This window comes from Crocodylus porosus, unplaced genomic scaffold (genome assembly GCF_001723895.1).
Source record: "Crocodylus porosus isolate Cpor-Errol unplaced genomic scaffold, CroPor_comp1, whole genome shotgun sequence".
Lineage (NCBI taxonomy): Eukaryota > Metazoa > Chordata > Crocodylia > Crocodylidae > Crocodylus > Crocodylus porosus.
Genome location: NW_017728886.1, coordinates 3,323,159 through 3,346,371, shown reverse-complemented (window position 1 = coordinate 3,346,371; position 23,213 = coordinate 3,323,159). Strand labels below are relative to the sequence as shown.

The 23,213-nt window shown below is 51.4% G+C and overlaps 1 protein-coding gene across 1 annotated transcript in view; it reads left to right on the top strand.

Annotated features, from left to right (window-relative positions):
- Positions 1 to 22,810, top strand: part of HHATL (hedgehog acyltransferase-like) — a 30,722-nt gene extending 7,912 nt beyond the window's left edge. The window contains exons 6-12 of the mRNA XM_019529263.1: positions 2,975 to 3,184; positions 13,680 to 13,851; positions 15,687 to 15,831; positions 16,850 to 16,885; positions 17,720 to 17,921; positions 20,491 to 20,632; positions 22,562 to 22,810. Coding sequence (XP_019384808.1) covers positions 2,975 to 3,184; positions 13,680 to 13,851; positions 15,687 to 15,831; positions 16,850 to 16,885; positions 17,720 to 17,921; positions 20,491 to 20,632; positions 22,562 to 22,683 — 1,029 coding nt within the window. The 3' untranslated portion in view covers positions 22,684 to 22,810. The remainder of the gene's footprint in view (positions 1 to 2,974; positions 3,185 to 13,679; positions 13,852 to 15,686; positions 15,832 to 16,849; positions 16,886 to 17,719; positions 17,922 to 20,490; positions 20,633 to 22,561) is intronic.
- Positions 22,811 to 23,213: the final 403 nt, after the last annotated feature.

Here is a 23,213-nt window from a genome sequence, read left to right as displayed (position 1 = left end):
GGTAGGGCATTTTGATATACCCAGTCTATGCATTGGCACCTCAAGTGCCCTTCCAGCACCATCGCCTGATAAGCTCTTTCTGCAGCCAGGCTATTGTTTGTGCAATGCCCGGCACAATAAGTCTCTTCTCTCCATCCACCGATAGGCACCGACACCATAAAAGGCAGGAAATGATAACGGTAGCTGCAAAGCCACCAAGACCTGAGTGCTGCGGGTAGGAGAGGTACAGAGAGATGCTTTAGTCTTCAATTTAGAGGCACGGTTATTTGGGGGGGTCTTTTTTAATCATGCCATCTGGGCTGGTTTCTCTTCACCTTCTATTTGATCAGGACAAACACACCCAGCAGGATTGTTGCCCATTGGCGCGTCTACACAAGACCGCTAGCAGCGAGTGGCACAAAGTGTGATGCAACACTACTGCGCAGTAGTACCGAGCTACTGCGCAGTCAGCATCACCTAAACGCTGTTCAGCAACACTACTGTGCATTAACTCTGGTTACTACACACTCATTTAGTACTTGTGTATACTTTAGTATACACAAGTACTAAACGACTGCACGGTAAGAACTGCGCAGTCAGCGTCTTGTGTAGATGCAGCCATGGTGTACTTGGGCTGATGCGGGAGGGAGAGAGCATAAATACTCTAGGTACAGGGCAGGATTACTATAATCTGGGGAGCGAGGAAGGTGCACTGGCGAAAAGGACCGACCACATGCCCAGAAGACCGTAGACAAATTACTGGGTCTTCCCATCAGTAAGATGATAGTGACGGCACTGTCCTATCTGATAGGTGTGTTGTGAGGATGAATATACTGAGCACTGCAAAGGGGAGAACTTTTGTACAGTGATGTCCTAAGCTAAATGCACCCTGGCTGACATCTTATCATCACTGTTCAAGTCCATGGGAGCTTTGCTGTTGACTTCGCTAGGACCGAGATTCCCCCGACACCTCTAGGAGTCAGTCCAGGTGTTGCTGAAGGATGCTGGGTGTGACGGTGGTGCAGCCTGGTGTGAAACACCTTCTCTTTGCTCACAGCACAGGTCTGTGGTCTACATGCTGTATGGGATGCTGGCCGTGCTGGGCACCATGGGCACCTCCTACCTGATGATCATCCTCACCCACTGCCTGGTGCTCTACAGTGTCTCGCTGGCTAAGCAGAAGTGGCTGTGCTTCGCGGCTGGGCTCTGCAGCCTGGCCTCCTTCAAGCTGGAGCCTTTCAGCATGTGGCAGGTAGGTGGGGTGGTGGCAGGTGGTTTCATTTCCAGCTCTTCTCTATTCCCACTGGGTTTGCAGCCTGGCCACACACCGCTTAACTGGGCCTGGCTGCTTTGCTGGGCCAAGCTAAAACCTTTGAGGAGGAGCGAGCCAGAAATCAAAGCAGCAATGGGCTCAGCGCAGGGGAGGTGAAAGTCAGGACTCCTGGGTTCGTTTGCTGGCCTTGGGACGGACCCAGCCCATGTCAGCTTCAACATGGAGGCACTAATCGTTTCAATTAGCAAAGCAATTAGATACAAGCAGTCTTAAACCCACGGATGGTCCCAATGCTGGCTTAATGCCAGAGTACTGGACTGGGACTCTGGAGATCAGGGTTTTATACCCATCTCTGCCCCTAGTTTGCCGGTGTCCTTGGTCAGTTTGCCTCACTATGCCTTAGTTTTTCTATCTGTAAAATGCAGATGCTAATCTTTGTAAAGCCCTTTGGGATCGATGAATGAAAAATACTAAACAAGGACGAGGTATTACCATATTTATCCCCCAAATAAGATGCGTGCTGGAAAGAAGGAATAAAGAAAAAAATATTATTTTCACAAAATTGTTCAGAATAAGTTTCCTCATTTAAGACATACCCCAATTTTCAATCATTAAATTTCGGGAAGAAAGCGTGTGTGGTATATGAATGAATAAGCTATTATTATTGCTTTAGTAACATGCTGAATCAAAGCCAGCGGTACTTTTCTGTGTTACAGGAGTATGGTAAGGCTTAGGACCAAAGCTTTGCCTATCCACAGACAAGTGTGGCTTGATTTTTTCACAGGGTTAAGGCATCTGGGCACCCAACGCCCACTGATTTCCCATGCTGGGAATACAAGGCAGTAAGAGAAGAGTTCATTGAATCTGGCACCTAAATACCTTAGAGGATCTGAGCTTGGGCCCACAACTCCTAAAGATGTAAACCAGAGGACTGGGTGGTGAAAAGCCAGTCGTACTCTGTGGCACTTTTGCATCTGTGAGAAGCGCTTGCCCGGTGTCCTTAGCCCCATCCCAGTTCTGGCAATTATATTCCACTCATCTAAATCCCCCTTGCATCAGCTACATCAGCTACAATCTAACATTCAAGGCACATGCGTAGGCTGGCTAGCAATTGTGTGCCTTCCCAGGGAGGCGGCAGGGCAGTAGCAGGTGAAGTGAGTCTATGTATAACATCTGGTAAGGGTGAAGTTCACCCACGTTTTGAAGGTCATTACAACACCGACACATCACTTAAGTGGGCCTCACAGCTCACATGTGCTAAGCTGCTATGCTATGATGGATTTAAAATTTAAAGCTTCAGTACTGTTTCTGGATATAAGGTCCAAACACCTAAGTGACGTGGCAGGCGAGAGTAGTTAGCCATTGGAACAATTTACCCAGGCTGTGAGGGGGTCTCCCTCTCCCTTTATATCGGGACTGGACGTGTTTCTGTTAGAGTGCAAATGAAATTCAATGACTGGGAGTTTGGCTCACCATGCCTCTGTTTTCCCCATCTGTAAAATGGGAAAGGCTTTGGTTTTGCAGGAAGTGAGACAAGAAGGCCATCAGGGTTTATTGTGCTCTCAAAAGCTAGGCGGGGATGCTATGCAAATATAAGAGACCATTTATGGAGTTAAAAGTGCACAGAGTGAGACCTGGGTGCATGCATTGCCCACTGCAGCCAAGAAGCTTTTGAACTACCATTTTGGCCGGTCCCTGCCGTAACTGTTCTTTTCTGTCCAGAATGGGTTTGTAACGGGAACTTTTGATCTTCAAGATGTTCTGTTTTATGGAGGAAGTGGCTTCACCGTTATGCGCTGCATGAGCCTGGCGCTGGAGAACTGCGAGAGGCAGGAGGGGATCTACTCCATTGTCGACTTGCTGAAGTACAACTTCTACCTCCCCTTCTTCTTCTTTGGCCCAGTTATGACCTTTGACCGATTCCACGCTCAGGTAAGTGCTGGGTGATGCCTGCTCCTTACAGCTGAAGCAACTGGGTTTTGAAAGGGACCCTCTGGCCAGCCCCTCACTTGGAATATGTAGTATTCCCCCCAAAAAACTGCCCTTGCAAAGTGGGGGCCACTGATAACCACAGGCTGCCGATTAGATTTGCTTCAACCCATCCTTTTGTGTGGACGCAGACCACTGGTAAGGTCAGCTGCACCATCAAGCCCAGTCGGTCAAGGTTTTTTCAGACAAGCTCTTCGCACCCATAACGATGGGAAGAAAGAAGCTCTGATGGTGCAGCATCAGACCGAGAGTCTGGAGGCTCAGGTTCAATTGCTGCCCTTTGGTGGATGGATTGACAACGGCCTCCGTGCAGCAGGTTGGACTCGGTCTGGGGCACGTGCTGCACAGGGCTCTGGCCATGGTCTATACTGGCCCGCAGACCAGCCCAGAGACCCTCATCCAGCCCACGGGACCAGAGGAGTTTGACACCCCTGGACTAGATGACCCTTAGGCTCCTTTCTAGCCCTTTGCTTCTATGTCAAACATACACCGGGGCCCTGCCACACATTACATCATTAGCTAATAAATCAGGCAATAAAATTTACACCGGCCACACATGCAAAGTAGTTATCACACCATAAAAGCGTCCACCCAGTTTTATAAAGAGCCAGCCATCTCCAAAGCCAGTGCTTGAAAAGGTGTAACAACTTCATAGCTGGTTTCTATCCAGCTTTAATTTGAATGTGTGGTGGGGCTGTAAGGTGTGCAAATAAGCAGAGAAGTACAATCACCTCGTTCTCTAGACTATGGAGAGAGAAAGTCCACACATAAATGAGATTTTCAGGACTAGTCGATATGGGCCTGCACTGCGGAGATACTGAATGCCTGAAGCTCCCACTGCAACTCATGGGAGGTGAAGGTACCAGTATTTTGAGCCTCAAAGAGGCTGCTGAGCCACAGATAAGCAAATGGAAATTTTTTTTCCCATCCTTTTTATAACGGGACCTGGCCAGCTAAACATAGGGGTTCTTCCTGCGCTCTGCTTAGAGGGTACGTGTGTACGCACAGGCGTATACATCTGAATTACACAGACTTCCAGGTCACACATAGTCACCTCACATTCCCATTCATCACTGGCTGATAACCAAGCATCTTCAGAAAGAGAAACAGGACCCCCCGCTCAGCGGCACACTAAATAAGGCAAAAAACACTAAGCCTCATCACACGCGCATGCCAAGTTTGCAGTTTTACTGGCAAACGCATGCAAAAGGGGGGAGACCAGCTGACATCTGCCTCTCATTTAGTATTTAAATGCCACGTGGTGAAACAGCATTGGGTTCACTCTTATTCCCCTGCGACCGATTTGCTTTCCAGTGCTTAAAGAACCTAAATAATCAGTGCGTTACCAAAACTAGAGGCCAATTCTTCATTTCCCCCCAAATAAATCTAAGCAAGGCTACATTTATACAATAAAGGTTACTGGCAGACATACAGAACTAGGATTATTTAGCCTGGAGAATAGAAGATTGTTTGGGGGGGGTGATAGTCTTCAAATACTGGCAGAGTGGTTATAAAGAGGAGGGAGACCAACTATTCTCTGCCGGCATAGGGAACAGGACCAAGAACAACGGTCTCCAACGCCAGCAGGGGAAATTCAGGTTGGAGATCAGGAAGAGCTCCCTCGCTGTGAGCTCCCCTGTGGGGTTGTGACATCTCCATCCCTGGACATGTTCAGGAGAGGATTAGACAAACACTTTATGGGTCAGTTCAGATTGGGCTGAACTAAGTGACCTCCTGAGGTCCCTTGCAGCCCTGCTTTTTTTTTTTTTTTAAATGATTCTAGGATAATAATCCCTCCCCTTTAAATGCCTCTTAAAGGGACACTGCCAAATTTAACTGTGGTCCATAATTCAGGATTTGGGCACACGAGCACATTATAGACTAGATTTAATACATTCAAAAAGTATTCAGAGAAAATCTGTGCTGAGGAAACACTTCCCCACAGTGCTGGAAACCTGAATGTGACAGTATCGATGCTGACCGTGGAGGAGTGGGGCTGGAAGGGACCTCCAGAGGTCATCTAGTACAACCCCCTGCCTGTGACAGCATCATCTCTATCCAAACCACCCAAGAGAAACCGTAATCTAAACTCTACATAAGACTACCATGAACCCTGACACAAGCCAAGACACACCACAGGTAAAGCAGGGGAACCACGGCAGCCACAGTCCCGCTGCTATGAGATGTTGTCAATATAAAAGTAAGGGTGTAACGATGATTAGGGCGAAGTTTTAATGGTTCACATTGAGTGAAGTGGACAAAGTGCAACAGCATCAATGGCTTTCAGACCTGTCTGTATTGGGCTTGGATATTAGGAAAGACTCTCTCACAAGGAGGTGGGGAAGCACTGGAGAGAGGTGGTGGGGTCTCCATCCTTGGAGATTTTTAAGACCTGGTAGACAAAGCCTTGTCTGGGATGATGCAGTTGGGGCTGGTCCTGCTTGGAGCAGGGGGTTGCACTAGGTGTGACCTCCTGAGCTCCCGTCCAACCCTCATTTTCTATGATTTTCTATTATTCTATGGGTTTGGCAACACGGGCAAGAATGTCATTTGTATTTGGATAATGTCCCTTTCATTGCGCAGTCTAAATCAAACTCCGCTCTCACAGAAGCATCTTTCATTGTACACAATGGTGCTGCTGTCGCTTTGTTGGTTCGACTCAGGTCGTGGCCAGGAACCTGAGATTTCAAAGCCCAGGCACCTCGTTGCTCCCTCGCAGCATGGGCTCCATTCTGCGAAGGGCCGAACCCCCCTGGGATGCATTTGAGTATTGCCACCCCCTCTCGTGGTTGATCGTACTCAGGATAACCACCACGTGTTGCTGACAGCAAAGGCTGCAATTCAAAAGATCAGTTCACAACTCCAGCCAGATTCTGGTTTCACTACAACAGTTTCTCAGGGGCAACTGAGGATACTCGGGACTTACCCATCGGTAACCAGATCAGGTCCAACCCTGTAGACAAGAAGTGACCCACAGTACTGTTAAAGCCTCTCCAAGTTAATGCTAGCGTTTGTCCCAAAGCAGATTTGCCGTGCAGCTGAATGCTACCGCCAGTCTCTTCTCACTGCCGCCAGAGCAGGCAGCCACGATGCCGAGTGACAGATCCCGACAGTCCCAACCAACGCGTCCCCAGGCAGTGTGATTAGTGGGACTCCCCGTCAAACTCTATTTGCAATCTTCACAGCTGCTGCCAGACAGGCGTCTGCTGTGCGCGGCTGAAAATACCGTACGATGTGACAGCGCCGCATCCTGCTCCCGTTTGCACCGGGGGAAACCCAAAATAACCTGGGCGATGCCAGAGGAATTATGCTATTTTAACAGTATAAATTGGCCATGGAGGATGGTAGTCAAACTATAGGCTTGCTTCGGTGCACCCAAACCTTGCAACCTGCCGATTTTTAAGATTCACCTACCCCCACGCAAGCCTATGCTGATCTTTCTTGGTTTCTTCCCCTGCCAGTGGGCTCACGGCCTTAAAAGCCAGACAGGACCGTTTCTGGTCCCATAGCCCGGCTTCACCCCTAGCACAGAAATTCACCCACTGATACCTGCACTGAGTCCAATAGCTTCCTCCAGTTCATGGAGATGAGGGTTGGTGCCTTTGCCACACAGCAAGTATTCAGGTCGCTACCTGTCTCCGGATCCTCTCCTCCCCTCCAAAGCCAACTCCAAGCTGTGTTGCCTTTGATTAAAAGAAAGATCATTAGAGAGGATGAAGATAAATTTGCCCCATAAGGCAGAATACAAAAGGCACAGGTACAGCAGCACAAGGCTACAGAAGGCATAGCAGGGGCCTATAATGAGCTGGGTTAGTTTATAGTCCACAGACTCATTAAGGGCACCTGGAAAATGGGCAGCTGCACCGTTAAAGCTGTGCTAAGTGAGCGCATTCGCACTCCTTGAGCCAAAGGAGGATGGCTGACAGTCTGGCCCAGAGGGCACTAATGACAGACTGGTGTAGGTGAGGCAAGTTCAAGGCTACATTGTGATGCCAGGAGTCATTTCTGCGCTGTTTGGGCAAGGCGAGGTGCACTGCCGGCTGCAACAGAGCCAAGTGGCTGGCTCTGGACCTGCCCCTCGCTGGCTTTTCAGTAGTCTCTTGCCCTCTCGGTTTCTCAGCTGACCCACCTGCAAGTTGGATAAACTCATAATGTGGTTTAGCTCAGCCTAGATGGGCTACTAGTCCTTTCTGGCCCTAAAAATCAGAGAATTCCCAGGGCTGTTTGGAGGCTACATCCATGACAGATCTGACTAGGAGCTTCCCCAAATAAAAGCAGGACCTCACCAAGTGAGCCATTGCAGCTAGAGCACCTCACATCCCTGCAGCCCTCATCTCCACGCCCCCCCCCCCACTATCCTAACCTGGCCTAGGAGTCCCCCATGCATGGATGCCTGGAGACCTCCCAAAGGAAATCCCACGCCTCCCCAGCCCTGCTCAGGGAGCAGGCATGCCGCAGGGCAACATCTAGAGCACAGTCTGTCCCCAGAGACAAAATTGGCTTTGCTACAGCTGATGCCAAGGCACTAATTGGGTAAAACCTCCCAGGGCACCAACCTCATCAGAGCAAAACCTTCCTTTCCCTTATGGGACCTGACCTGTCCTTTTTTTAGCATTCTCCTTACCGGAGAATCAAAAGCATCCCAAAAATGACTCAAGCACTGACTTCACAATGTTTAACAGGCAATGACTCTCCTTCCATCCCTTTGTGGATAAAGACAACCCGTTGCGGGGTGCAAAATGAAGTTCCAGCTTCCCTGGCATGGTCAGGGGTATTTTGCCTCCCTGGCATAGTCAGCACATTGGGCTGCACAGCTGGACCATCTACTGGGCCTCACTGCAATCTTGTGGTTCCAACAGAAAAAGGCTAATAATTAGGAATCTTTTTTTGCCCAACAGCGGGCAATGTCTATCAGGGGAATTAAAGAAAGATTTGGCCCTTCCCAGCATAGTGTCAGGATGTGTCTGCACCAAACAGTTCTGTAGGTTTCGTTTTTACATTGCCACTGCTGGCAGTGGGCTTAGAGCTGCATCTATAGTAAGAGTCTCTCCTACATGTCCTGGGTCCGTACAGACTCTCATCCATGTTGGGGCCTCTGTCGTATGCATGAAAAACAAGAAGAATGGTAGTGATGGTGGGACTCCACCAGAAATAAGCTTTCAGAAGATCTGGGGGATTTCTTCCCCACCATATTTGCATAACATATAGGATGCAACTTCAGTGCAGTGATGCGGACCAGGTCAGCTGCAGAAAGTATGGCTATAGGAGAGCTGCAGACAGCCCTGATGCTGATTAGCAGAATGGATGGGACAATCATGTCCTGGTGGAGGCCAGTTCAGGACCAGCTCGATGGGAGTAGCTGCTACCCAAGCTAAAAGTGCTAGAGTCAATCTCTGAGCTTTTTGCAGCTGGGAACATCTTCCTTGCTCTGTGCTTGTACAGCACCCAACACAGTTCTGTCCCAATCTATGTCTGGGACATGGCAGCAGTCTTAACAATACCTGAAGTGCTAGCAAAAAGAAGAGGGGAAACCTTACTCCCACTGCTGCAGAGAGAAGGATGTGGGCCAATGGCTTGAAGTGGCAGCAAAGTAGGTTTAGACTGGGTATCGGTCTGCCCTGGTAGAGCAGTGAGGCAGTGGAATAAACACTTAGGGAAGATGTGGGCTTTCCATCACTGAAGATCTTCAAGTGGAGGTTGGATAAACATTGGTCAGGGATGTTCGTGATAAGGGGAAGATCATGTGGCCAGACACTGTGCCAGCCCACCCCTCTGTCTAGGGCAGTCCACCCTGTCCCTCTTGCCACAACTTGTGGAAGTAGTAAGAGGGTGGCTGCCCATTTAATGCTCCGATGCCATAGGGGTCTACACACGGCTCCAACCTCCCCTTACTGTGTCCCATGCCTTGCTGATGGCATCCACAACTTGCAGTAGCTCCGGCTAGAAGCGAGGCCCAACGCCGCCCCTTGCTGGCCCTCTCACACTCAACTCACACACTCTGCCCCCTCTCACTGGGCCTCTTCCAGCCCACCCTTCTCTTTTGAGTGCCCTCCCCCCGCTTGGGCCATCATTCACTCTGGGTGATACCCCCCCAACCTTTCAGGTGCCTCATGCAGCCTACTCTATGGGTGATGGTCCTTTTGCCTAAAACTAGGCTGACTCTGGCCACTAGCCCCTCCCCAGGCCCTTGGCTTTCTGCTCCATCTCTGGGGCTGCTCTCTGCCCCTTCCCTGGGGCTTGGGGTCTTATACCCCCATGGACTCAGGTGCCTACCTTTAGGCATTCCTGGCCCCATTGTCTGTTATAGAGCCACTGGGTAGTGAGATTGGGGTTAGAAGGCACCCCTACCCATTTTTCACTGGGGAGGCAACTGGCCTGGCATTTCTGGGGAGTTACCTGCCATGGGTAACCCCAGGAGGCCATCCTTCCCCAGCAGGGTGCAGTTTCAAGTCATACCCAGGACCTCCTACCACCCCATCGCTCCTGCCCTTACCTCCAAGGGTGTTCAGAGCAGCAACTCAGCCAGGTGTTGTTCTTCCGGCTGCCGGCAGCAGACTACTAGCCCAGCCCTAAGAGCCTGATCTAAAATGGAGGCCACACAGCCCTCTCCTCCGATCACAGGGCTCTCCCTAAGTCATGTGACCTCCCCATCAGGGCTGGCCTGCATGTGCAGGCTGCTCCCAGCCCTTAAAGTGACAGGCACCAAAGGGCCCGATGCCATAGGGGTCTACACAATGACCTAGGCATAGCTATGCCTGAAGTTCTCTGTAAAAAGCAACAGTTAGAAGTCCAGGAGCCCCCAGCACACCGATTGCTGAGAGATCATAAGAAAAGCTATGCAGTCCATAGGAGGTACACATTGCAGAACACCATGCTCAGCAGCAGAACAAAGCACAGCTCCACAACTTGCTTAATTATGAAAGAAGATGAAAGGAGCTGGGGTGGAGCTCCATCCTTGGAAGCTTTTTAAGGTCATGCTCAACAAAGCTTTGGCTGGGATGATCTAGATGAGGCTGGCCCTGCCGTGAGCAGGGGTTGGACCAGATGTGACCTCCTGAGGTCCCTTCCAACCCTCGTTGTCTATGATTCTCAGTATATGGAGGAGCAATAGAAAGGGAAGCTCTGTACAAGGTGGGACATGTAGCTTATGCTTGCAGTCCCCAGGTTGTAGAGCTGAATGGTATGTGTTTGGTATTACCCAGGCTCCTGGGCTTTGCTGGTTCCCCCATGGGGCCAGGAAATATTTTTTTCTCCCCCTCCTACTGCTACACATGTCACAGTTTGTATTTATTTCACCTGACTTGGAAGCACTGGGGGTTGGCTGCATTTTGACTGGGGTTGACCTGTGCTCCTGCTGAAACTAAAACCCAGAGGTCCCTCTGCTCAGGATAAGACCATATTTGGAGTCAAGAAGGAATTTTACCCCATAGCCAGATTGGTATGGACTGTGGGGATTTTGTCTCTCTCTGTAGCAAGGGGCATGGCCCTCACCCCGGGATCTCTCCGGTGCACTTTAAGAACTTGTAGCAGCTGGACACTGACAGCTCTCATCCTCCTGCCTTGCCTGTGGCAGGTTTAGCCTTTTGCCTTGCCTGTGGCAGGTTGGTGTCTTTGGGCAAAAAGCCTTGAAACTGTGCCACAGGGCTAGCTGCAGTTTGAGGAAAAACTTAAACCAGGACTGGTTTGGCTAGGAATAACCCTGCCTCAGCCAAGGGGTTGGACTAGATGATCTCCAGAGGCTCCTTCCAGCCCTATTTCTCTATGCATCTATAACAACATGATCAAAATAACACACTTCACAAAAACCTCTCACTTTAACCCTGGGCTAAAACTATCCCTGGTGCACTTTTAGTGGCTATGGACTTTAAATTGGGATGAACTGGTCCCATTAGGATTTGTGAAGCATATAGATGCAAAAAATGTTTTGGAGTTTTGTTTTGTTTTTTTAAATGAACAACCCTCAAGTTAGGAATCTATCCACTGCATCCATTTAAAAGACACTTTAAGGGCAGAAATCACCATTTTAAAGAAGTCAGGGAAGTCCGGAGTAGTATGGGGAAGGTACAAATATCCCAGGAAGCCTCTTGTAACAATCACAGGAACACAGGGATTGTCACACTGGATCGACCCCCAAGCTAGGGTTAGGGTCAGGGTTAGGGTTAGGGTTCTCTTATCGGTCCTGTCCGCACACCCCATTATCCTCCTATCCCCTCCTTCATCTCCTGCCTTACCCCCACCCCATGTCTGTCCAGATCCCACCCCCAGTTCCTGCCCTCTCCCGATCCAGCTCCCAACCTAGCTGCTGCTTCCTACTTCCTCTGTTCCCGCCACTCCCTGCCCACACCCCACGCATCCAAACCTCCCACCTTGGCTTCATTCCCCGCTATCAGCTTTGTCCACAGCCACCTCGCACCTACCACCAAAGCCTTTTGCACGTGAGTCAGGCGACCTCTGCATGCTCCTCCAGGTTACCTTTGCCAGCTGGGGATCAAGGGCCATCGATAAGCCCACAAATCCAGGCTCCCACTCTCTGCTCCCGTGCCTCCATAGCCAGGAGGAACAATGGCAGGGTAAATCAGGCTCAGCCACAGCAGCCCGAGGCTGAAGCATGCTCAGTTGCTTCCTAGGAGCTATGAAGGGATGGAGCAAGCTCAGGGCAGACACACTTCAGAGATTTTAGCAAACTCCAGCTTGTTTCTGCTAAGCACATGTCAACTCAGGAGTTTATCAGAGGCTTGCGACAGGACCGATTCTGGGTCAGCGTTCCAGGAGACGGGGAAAGGCCAAACCCCCGGTCAAGCACCAGGACTCTCTCAAGGGGAAGCACATGCAATAGTTTCTTTGGAGATGGGCAAAAAGAATGGTGTGCGTTTTCCCTTCGAGGTATTCTCAGATAAAACTGGATTATTTCAGTCAAGCCTTCCCTAGAAGTAATTCAGCCACGCAGCATGGACGGTGTCAGATCAGGCAGTCTTGCCAAAGTTAAAAGCCTCTGAAAAGGGGCAGCCCCCCCTTGGTAACTGGGGGTGTTCGCAGCTTCCCCTGCCCTCGGTCCACACTATCCAAGTGCCTCCCAATGCCCTCAGGAGAGGGGGCTGAGCTATTATGCCAGTTTTTCCCCTGGGGAAATTAAATGACTTGCCCAAGATCGCACTGTGGCAGAACTAGTAATATTGCCACTTCTCAGCTATGTGCCCTCGCTCCTGACCCACGCTTCATCTTGACTACTCCCTCCACCAGGCACGAGTGCACATAGCAGGCCGCTGACCTGCCGTTAGCCCCGTAGGACAGCGGCATGAATTACCCGCAAGGCTGTTGCACGCGGCATCAGTGGATGTAAGGGCAAGTCGGGTCGTCCATCTCTCCCGACGACCAGCCTATGTCACTAGTGCTTTATGAGCCACCCAGGACCTGTCATTAGATGAGCTAAACGTCGGCCGCTTGGGGTAGCTGGCCAGTAGCGGCTGATCCCAGGCGGATTATACTCTGGTTCCTTCCATGCTTGGAAGCCTCTTCATTCCCCTGCTCACCAGATGAAATGCCACGTGACAGCAAAGGATACAGGTGATGCCGGCAAATGCTTTCATCCTCAAGATCGCTCCGGTTCTGACGATCGGGCTATTGATGCCACTTCCAAGGGGCTGTCTGAAAACTCCTGCCTCTCCCGGGAATAAGGAAATAGTAATCCACCTCAGAGGAGTCCTTACAAGGCAGAGATTTCACGGGATCGCCGAAATCCAAGCTTGTCAGCCTGCCCAGCTCGCCGTGGCTGTTCTGTCACAGCATTCAAGGGCCGGATAAATAGCCTCGACTGCATTAACACAGAGCGCATCCATGAGACTTGTTACGTCAGTCCCGGTGGGCGCCGGATGCTCCCACGGGCTGCGTTCCTGCAAGCCTTGCTGTAACAAAGACCCGTCCCCGGGGGCAGGTCGCTCGGTGGCTACTCAGCCCTTGCTTTACCCTTTAAGACAAGAGAGGCTGCCCCAGGGATTGTGAGCTCTCATCTGTCTGCTCCTGTCCTGCTCCAGGGTTTGAGTTTGGGGCTGCTTCTGGCCTTGAGCCCACCCGGGCTCCCATCTCTGCATTATTGCAGGGTCTAGTCCCTCCTGGGACCCGGACCACTGAACAGCCACTGATTCTGCATTGGATTTGCTCCGCCGCGAGTGCTCAGCCCACCAGTTGCTCACGCAGACAGGAGACACTGCTGTTTAAAGGCTGCATAAGCTGTAGCACTGCAGCTCGTGGCTTGGTGAGGGCAGGTTTTGTGCTGACCCAACTGCACTGGTGGCCACAATCAGAGAAGGTCCCACGGGTCTGGAGAAATGCTAACAGAGAAGCCGGGGGGCTCGGTGCCTTCTTCTTGGCATGCCCTCTGCGATGGGATGAATCCCCTTGCCTGTCCGATCGACCCTCTCCCCACTTGTCTTCTCTGCAGGTGGCCACCTCTGAGCTGAGACGCAAAGAAAACGAGATGTGGAGCATCCGTGTGCAGGCCCTCGTCCACCTGGGGGTGATCGCGGCTGTGGACGTGTTCTTCCACTTTTTCTACATCCTCACCCTTCCCTCGGACCTGAAGTTTGTCAGCCGCCTCTCGGACTGGGCACTAGGTGAGCCGCTCCAGCCCCGCTCCAGGCTCGCCCTTCCTCTGGCTCTGACTCGTACGACTTATAGAAGACCGGAGCCGTTCCCGACCCTTAGATGTAACAGCCGCCCGAACACATCACACCTAATGTTATGTAAAAAGGCAAGATAAATCCAGGGCGTAATAGTTAGACTTGGGTGGAGGCTTAAAAATCAATAGTTTGGAAGCTATGGATAGAAGTACCGAGCTCCTAGCACCCCCTCCCCGCCACACCCACCCACCCACCCGAATCGACTTCTGCTGAAATTGTGGGTGTTTGAAAAAAAAGTCAAAGCCAAGTCGTTATTCTAATGGGGCCCCTCAAATTAACAGTCACATCTGGACATTTTGGTCAGGGTGTTTGCAGGTCAGAGCTTGAAGATGACGAGCGAGCCCATCCAAGTCTGTTTAGAAAGACCCAATTCATTACGGCGGAGTCTGAGATTCTGATTTCAGTTCCTCCAGGCACCGCATGGAGCGACTCCAGATGTGCATCGGTGTCATGAAAAGCAGAATCTGGCCCACTAGGTGCACGTATGCATGCACACGTGGAGGCATCAGCAGAGACAAAGCCTTGAAATCCAAGCCACAGGCAGGTATCAGTTAAAGTGAGAAATTCGCCCCTTGGCCAAGCCAGCTGCTTTCTGAGTGCAGAACCTGGCCATAGCTATCACCATCAATCAAGCTTCTCTCATCGGATTTTAAGGGAAGAGGAAGATTGAGCATGGATAATAAACCAACTTGAAAACTCAGTCAGAGTATTATTCATGGCCTAAGCATTCATAGCAGTGCGAGAAAGCTGGTACGTGCCACTACCATGCAATCGTAGTGATGTCCTAGGTACAGCACATGCTAGAATTGAAACCACGAGCTAAAAATGCAAGTCCCTCTTCTAGGTTTGTTAGTGCAAGAGAAGAAGCAGCATTATAAACCTATTAGTGTGTATGTGTTGCAATGCCACCTAGGACACCCGTAGCTGAAACAGGGCCCAGTCCCTGCTGAAAGAGTTAGTAGACCAAGAACATCTCCAGCTGGTCCCATTGCTGGAAGAAAACGCAGCCACCGCATAGTAACCGTGGCTGGTCAGGCAAAGCTAGATGCAGCATATGCAGTTCAACAAGCTCCATAAAACTGGGTCCATCTCACCAAAATTTCAATTCATAAGCATACCAAAAAAACAAGTTTGGACCATATCGAAAGAGCCCATTTCAACCTTTTAAGGTTGATATGCTTTAATATTTCCAATCTGAAATCACAGTTATATCAAATCACCATGAATATATTGTCATAACCCCTGGCTCAAGACAAGATCCTCTCAGCCCAGTCAAGTGGGTTTTTTTTCTTAACGTGGCTTTAAAAACTTTGCAGGATGGAGATTTCATAGCAACCTCAGAGTGAGAGAGGTCTTCCTAACAGCCAACTGAAATGCCCTTTGTGGAAATGTAAGACCGTCACTCCCTGCCTGGACAGCTGCAAAGAAGTTTAGTCCCATCCTCTTTATAACCCTCATTTGTCCCCATCCCCTTTATAAGCTTTAAAACGCAATTGTAAGTTTTAGCTGAACCAAAATGTTTCAATTCTGTCAAAACAAAACATTTGGCAATGATTTTTTTTTCAGTATTTCCCTTCGCAGAGAATTTCAAAATCTTTGAGATGTTCCCCACGGGAACGAAAGCAGGTTGCAAGTGTCTCTCCCGCTTTCCCACATCAGCCCTCCCGCTTTCCCCATAGGATTAGTGTTAACGTGGCACCGTGTTAGGATTGTCCTACATCTAATCAGGCTGTTCCTTTTTCTCCCCCACGTGCGATACGCCCACACAGCTGGTCTGGCCTACTCCAACCTGGTGTATGACTGGGTGAAGGCTGCGGTGATGTTTGGCGTGATCAACACCATTTCCAAGTTGGACCACCTGGACCCGCCGAAGCCTCCGAAATGCATCACCATGCTCTACGTCTTTGCAGAAACGTGAGTGCCCTGAAAATGTTCGGGAACAGCGGCGACTAGAAAGCAACGCGCTCCGTGCAAAGGGCAGGTGCGGGAAAGGGACATGACTTTGCCTTCTTTTCCTGCTTGCAAGCAAAGGGCCAAATAATCCATAGCTCTTCCTGGGCGAGCTGGTAATGGAGAGTACTCACACGGCCCGTTGCAGGGCATCGATATAAAAACCCAGACAGATACGGACACAAGCCCAGCTGGTGTAAGCTGGCACTGCAGTCTGTGCTAATAAACTGATTTACATCCACTGAGAATCTGGCCCTTACCCCCCCACCCCCAAGTGATAGCGAATGTGGGAGAAGGAAATGGTTGGTGTGCCATGCAATGGGGGACTCCCGAAAAGGGGCATTGCGTTGGGCATTGAGGAGCTTAATGAGTGTAAGGAAGGGGAGTTCAGGTTGAATGTCACTAACGATGTCCACATAACAGGTGTTTTGTCCTGTGGAATTGCCCCGCTGTCTCAGAAGGAAGAGGTGAAAATCCCATTGATACAAAAAAGCATAAAGGAGATTGATTCAGTGACCTAGCACCTCTTCCCTTCCTCTGGCGTCCACGACAGCCCCCTTAGGACAACAGGATTGCATCGGGCCCATTCATTCACAGGGTCCCCTCCATTTTTCCGGGTCACGTATATCAAAAGTGTCCCTTATGCTCCTATTCACAGCACCGCAAGCGAGGGGCCCAGAGCCTTGGTCCTGCCAATGCCAAGTCTGCATGCGGCTCCTTAGCTTTGGGTGGAGAAAGAAGGAAGTTGCATGGGAGAAGCTAAGGGCAAAACAGCTGTAAAATCGGATGGCGTGGTAGATGGCTCAGGTGCACACCAGTGCTTTGAGCCCACGAGAGCACTTGGGTAAACTAAGCAGGAGTAAGTCAGTCCAGTCACGCCAGTGTAAACAGGTGCAAGCAGGAGCCCTTCCCAGAGCAGGTATTTACTGAAATGCAAATGTTCAGGGCTCCCCTCTGTAACGCTACTGTCTCGGTTTTGCAGGCACTTTGACAGAGGGATCAACGACTGGCTGTGCAGGTAAGTGTCCTCAGAGGCCAGCACTCTTGCTCCACAGCTCTGCTTCCTGGATCAGGTCACCAGCCTGGGAGGGGGCGGAAAAAACCACTAAGCATCATTCACAGCAGAGCCCAGGTCTCCCCTCTCGCCAGCAAAACCAAGAAGGCTGTTGCATTGCCCACACCCCTGTCTCTGGCCCAGTCAATATTGAATTATTGCATTCAAAGTGGAAGAGCTTCAGCAAGAGACAGAGAGAAAACCTCACCCCAGAACAACCTCTGACTGGGTAGTTGGAGAAGTTACCAGGGCTAGGAAGACAGCTCCATCCCCTGCACATGAAGTAGGTCCCCTGGTCTTCGCTCAAGGGAAAGGGGCTGGAGCGGCTGCAGAGCGATTCCAGTCCGGCCACGCTCCTAAATCTCCGTCCTACCTTCAGGTCCTCCAGAGAGCCGGTCTCTGCTGGGCACATCCCCTGCACACCTTTCCAAACCTGCCTGCCTGGCACAGCCGCTCACTCCCCAGCCAGAGGGCTGTCTGCAGTGCACACCTACCAAGGGAATCAGATCTGGCCCCCGAGTGCCTGGGCACACGCACGGGCAGCCCAGTTAACTCCAGTCTGCTTAAGCCCCTCTGCACTTTGCCCCGTTCACCGCGACCTCGACTCCCAATTCAGCTGCAGGCTGAGAGCAGCGTAAAACCACACGCATCAGCCGAGCTGTAGCGAGAAGGCCAATCCATTCATTGCTCAAACCTTTGAGCAAGGCCCTCTTTCCTAGCTCGCCGGCAGTCTCCCCATTTGGGGGAGCTCCCGAGGTTCCCCACCCCCGCTAAAACCATCGCCACTGCCCCTCCTAGGTACGTGTACGACCACATTGGAGAAGACCACAACAACATCGTGAAGGAGCTGCTGGCCACCGTCTCCACCTTCGCCATCACCACCCTTTGGCTGGGCCCCTGCGAGATCGTGTACATCTGGTCCGTCTGCAACTGCTTCGGCCTCAATTTTGAGCTGTGGGTGCAGAAGTTTTTCCAGAGAGCGCCTTTCGCCAGCATGGAGGTGAGAACCTGGGCTGCCCGTTTTGGAGGGTTGCCATTTGGTGTCGGGTCAAGCGCTTGTCCCTGAAAACGTACGGCTTCAGGGGAGCTGTAGCAGGGCAGCCCCCAAAACTGGTTGCAAATGGTGTTTTAAATCCGTGAGTCAGTGGGGAGCATTGCCCAGCTCTGCATGGGACCGCCGTGTCTCTCGAGTCCTTTTGCGCACGTTAAACCCCCTTCATTGGGGTGATACAATACTGGCTGGCCTGAAGGTCCTCCATCTGACCGCCTTTCCACCCGACGGACATCCCCCGACTGCTTCCCTGGTTCCCCTTTTTTTTATCCTCAGCCTTGATGGCACTTGCATCCTGATTAGCTGCGGACCAGTTGCCCAGTCCCAGATGGGGCTTAGCGACGCCATCACAACGCGGCGACCAAGGTTAGGTCCAACAGGAGCGGTGACCGCCCGCTTGCTTTCACGTGTGGCGATGTGCACAGACACGCCATGAAGCCTGATCCAAAGCCTGCCTGAGCTACCCTACTGCTTCACGGGAGGTTGAATGCATCTGGGGAACTGGGGTTTCCCAAAGGAGAAAATATGGGCGCAGGTGATTTCCACGAGGCCCCACGGCAGCTCACGTGAACCCAAGCTTAAGGGGAACCAGCAGCAAGATGGCTTAACGTTTCCAAGCGCCGTTATTGTCTCTGTGCTTGTCACGCAGAGACAAATCTCATGTTCCAGTGGGTTTTGTTCTGAAAAGCTAAGGTCAAAACTGGAAATTTCTGCAGAAGTTTCACTCTGATTTGCAGCCAGCTCTTAGGACCGCTGGCCCGTCCTCGCCGGGGACCCGGCAGCCGGGAGGAGATGCTTCAGAGGCAGGCACAAGACCCCTCGTTTTGTTTTTTCACCGAACCCAATGCCTGGCCCTAAACTGACCCTGCAGAGATGCCTTTTAAACAAAAGCTGCAGAGACAAATCATCCCTTTTGTTCTTCGAGTTGAACACTTAATCGGATTGTAATGCCCCTCGCCAGAGAAATCGTGTTCCCCGAGGCACCGCGGCGCGCGGCGCTGGGCGATCGGAGATTGTCAGTTCTCTTTCAGGCTTGCGCTAAGCCACTTCCCTGCTCCAGTCCTGGCAGCCGCAGCTGAGGATTAGGCAGGCAAGCGACTCTCATTCTGCTGCTGTCACAGGGCTTTTGGGGGCTTTCTTTTTTAATTTAATCTGACGAAATGGCTTCCCTCCGAGGCTTTGATTGATTGGCCCATAATGCTAACAACCGTCATGACAAATGACAACTGTCGTGAGCTTGTGAGAGCACTGCAAAAGCAATGCGCTGTGAGCCAGGGGCACAGAAGGGGCCAGCAGCAACGAGCATCTTCTTCTAAAATGGCATTGAATACTGCAGGTTTGCACGCAGCATCACGGAGGCTGGGTCCGACTGTCTAGTCTGTCTGAGCTGGGCTCAAAGTGCGTCCATGGGATTAGTTTGTAACGCTAGGATCGCTGCGTGCCGGTGCTGGTGCCGTCCCCGATGCTGCTCCTGAGTCCTGTCTCAAGAGCTTGTTGCCAGCCTTGTAGTCTTAGCAGCTTGGCCGGGCTCCCTTCCACCAGGCCATGCCTTGCTCGAGCTGTTTGTAGCCCAGCGGAGGGATCCCAACACGAAGCAGCAGGGGCGCGGTGCAGGCCTGGTCCACGTGCATCACGGCAGGTGATGGCAGAAGGTGCCAAAGTGACTTCCCAAGAGGTCCCGTGAGCTCTTCCCTCCCCTCAGCATCCCTCTCCTGCTGCACACCAGCGCCAGGACGGTGCAAAACGATCAGCTCCAGAAGCATGCGGAGAGCGGGGCTTGCTGGGCGAGAGGATGAGCGCACCGAGGCGCAGGCAGCAGCACGGAGGGGGTACAAAATTCAGAGTCGGACAAGGGGGCTGGGAAGGCAGGTAACGGAAGAATCCAGAGACTGGGCAAAAGCAACCCTTGTCAGCCATGCACTGGAGACAACATGAGACACGGTGACGCTGGCACAAGGGATCCGTGGCCTGGGCAAACCCTCTGCTGCTGTCAGCTCCACTGACACCCATCAACCACTCCAGGTTTTGCCTTGCAGGGCTGAGGGCCGCTCTATCCGGGACACTGCAGGCTCTGTCGGCATCCAGCACAGCCGTGACGGCCAGCCGTGGCCGTGCACGAAGTTTTAGGACCCTCACCTTGCAGTTAGGACTTTGATGCACAATGTTCAAAGGTCCTGCAGTCCAAACAGAGAGGAGCAATGATAGGCCAGAGCAAAGAGGGAGGAGATTTTAGAGGTAGGCTGCTACCCTGGGGCTCAGCAAGCCCAGGTCCAAGTCCCTGCAGTGCTGCAGGCATTTGGTGACCGTGGAAAAGCATTCACTTGCTCTGTGTCCCATAGCACCGCTGTATCTCATGGGGTGCAGCAAGGTCAAAACAGTATGGAGATCAGCTGCCACCTTAATGTCCCTCCGGTGCATACCTAGATAGACAGGATTACCCAGGGATGAACAGGAAGAGACCCCCTGAGACCTCTGTCCCTGTCTCTTTACCCTCCCACCCCTCTGCTTTTCTGCACAGGCCAGCATGCCAGAAGCCATGTCTCGGCGGATTCGAGGGATCTTCGGGGCTGCCAACTTCTGGGCCATCATCCTCTACAACATCCTGGCTCTGAACAGCCTGGACTTCGCACTGCTCGTCGCTAAAAGAATCATCCTGACGGGTAAGGCCAGTTCTTGGCTTGCAGAAATGACTACAGCAAGCTCACCCCACCCGCCCTGGAGCCCCGGCCTTAATGGAAGGAGAGTTATAGCACTGGACTGGGACTGGCAAGTTGCAAGCTTTGCCATACACTCACTGTTTGCCCTTGGGCACCTCACTTAATCTCCTAGCACCTCAGCTCTCCCCTTGTACAATGGAGTTAATGCGGTTGCCTTTTTCCCCATCTCTACCCGGTTCTGGTCAGTCTAAACTAGTGGTTCTCAACCTTGTGAGACTCCAGACACTCCTTGGGAAATGCTGTCACTCAGTTCTTGATTAAAAAAAAACCCAAAAAGCTAGAGCAAATCAGCTGTTGCAAAAACTCAGAAAGACCATGACAGGGTCTTGACACTATTGGCTCCTATTTGAAATCTCTGGGTTTATCTCCTGAATCGTATGTAGGTGTTTGCATACCTACTGGCAGCCCCTGGCACTCTTAATAGGATCTCACAGCACCCCAGGATGCTCCAGCACCCTGGCTGAGAAACACTGGTCTGGACTCCGGTGCACAGTGGGGCTGGGCCCTGGGTTTAGACCCTTCAATGCAGTGCAGGAGGTTTGGTCTCCCAGGGGCCAAGCCCCGTTCTCCATGCCTGGGCGATGGTCCCCTGGCTGGTGTGCGGGATTGACTTGCCTTTCCCTTCTCTCCGTGTCAGCAGCTCTTCGCATTGCGAGTTGACATGTGACAGATGCATTTCCTCCTTCCTCACCTTTTCTTCTTAACAGTTTCTTCGGCATCTCCACCCGGTCGCTCCTGCTGCCAAAGCCCATTCTTTCTACAGCCTCCTAATACAATAAATAACCCCGTCCGGGCCTTTCTCTACCAACAGATGTCAGCAACACCGTGAAGGCTTTTCCCACAGCTTGGTCTAGAAGGGCGCTTGTACACATTATGCGTTGTTTGGGTGCATGTCACGAAACGGTGCCAAAAAGTGTCATTTTGCTAGGCTAAAAATACACATCGACATCTTATCATGGCAGATGTCGATTTAGCATGGTAAACTAGATCACCTCTGACAGGTTTTAGTTTGAGCGTGGCCCATTGTACCAGCAGGATTATTTGGATTGTGATAGTTTTGTGATGTGTATTCTCACGCCAAGCAGCTGTCTGGTACCCTTCCCACAGCCCTCCCTTTCCTGTCCCGCCCCAGGCCTGGCTTCGGCTAGTGACGTGGTGGGTTCAGCATGTCAGACGCTCCGGACAGCTGAGCTCGTTGGCTTTGCTGGTTGCATTCCTCTTTTAGAGGTCGTGTTATAGCAGGGACGAAGCCTGGATGGCCTCCTTTCTGCTATGGAGCCGCTCCAGAGGTTTCTCAGCCTGCAGGGGCTCAATAGAGTGATATCCCCATTATCAGGCTGCTTCCCAACCTATGATTTGCATTCGTGCATGCACACAATGCCCACGTTACCCATGAGAAAAAGACGCGGGTGACGTGGGTCAAGGTGTGCTTGGGATTTCCAGTCCAGAGGTCACAGAGGGCCAGGACAGGAAGCAGGATTGCACTGAGCTGGCGATGTTGGGAGAAAGCCAAGGAGGCAGTCTGAGCATGGGGGAGAGGAGATGCACGCTCCGGTGAAGATGGAAGAGTCAGAGCTTGGAGGATCACTGCTATTGCTAGAAGCCCATGATATTTTGGTGGATCTAGGCACACATTTCATCTAAGCTCTTCCCAACAGGGGGGTCTTGAGCACTGGGCTGGACGCAACACCCACTGATGGCAATAGAGAAATGCCACGGAGTACCACAAGCCTTGGATCTGGCACCTACACAACTTCTGTAGGTCTCCCACTCCTAGGATCCTCTTCCTCACTGACCGAGCATACTTGGAGAACAGGCTTTCCCTGCAGATGACCATTGAAACCAGGCTGATTCTATCTCCTTCTCTCTCAGGTTTCCCCACGAGCACCTTGTCCATCTGGTTCATCACCTACTGTGGCGTGCAGCTGATAAAGGAGAGAGAGCGCCTCCAGGCTATAGAAGAGGAGAAAGGGGATAAGGAGAAGACAGAGTAGAGACAAGAGAAGGGTCTGCCCAGAAACATCAGCATCTCTTTCTCCTGGCCACCCAGACTGAGATGCCTGTAACTCTGGGCTCCCCAGCTTTATTTGCAATCACGCTATGGATCTCGTCCATGTACAAATCGCTCTAATGAAAAAAAAAAGTTTAAATAAAAGATTTTCTATAACATGTTAATGGGCTTTCTAGACCCCCAAGTCCTTTTCATGGATTTTAAGACCAAGAAGGGACCAGTCTGTGTGACCTCCTACAGAGCACAGATCCCCCATCGTTTCCCACCTCTAGGCTTCTAGCTGGGATAGAGCATCTGGGGTCCCCACACGATTCAATACACAATGCTTTGAAAGAAGGCATTCTCTCTGGGGTGCATTAGGCTGACCACGAGAAGGCGAGCACTTTTCAGATCCCTGCAGGAACTACTCAGCTTCTACTCCAACACATGCAACACTTCATCCTCTCTCAACACAGCTTTATAATCTGCATCATGAAATAGCTTGGCCTTGCACTACTCTCTCTCTCTCTCTCT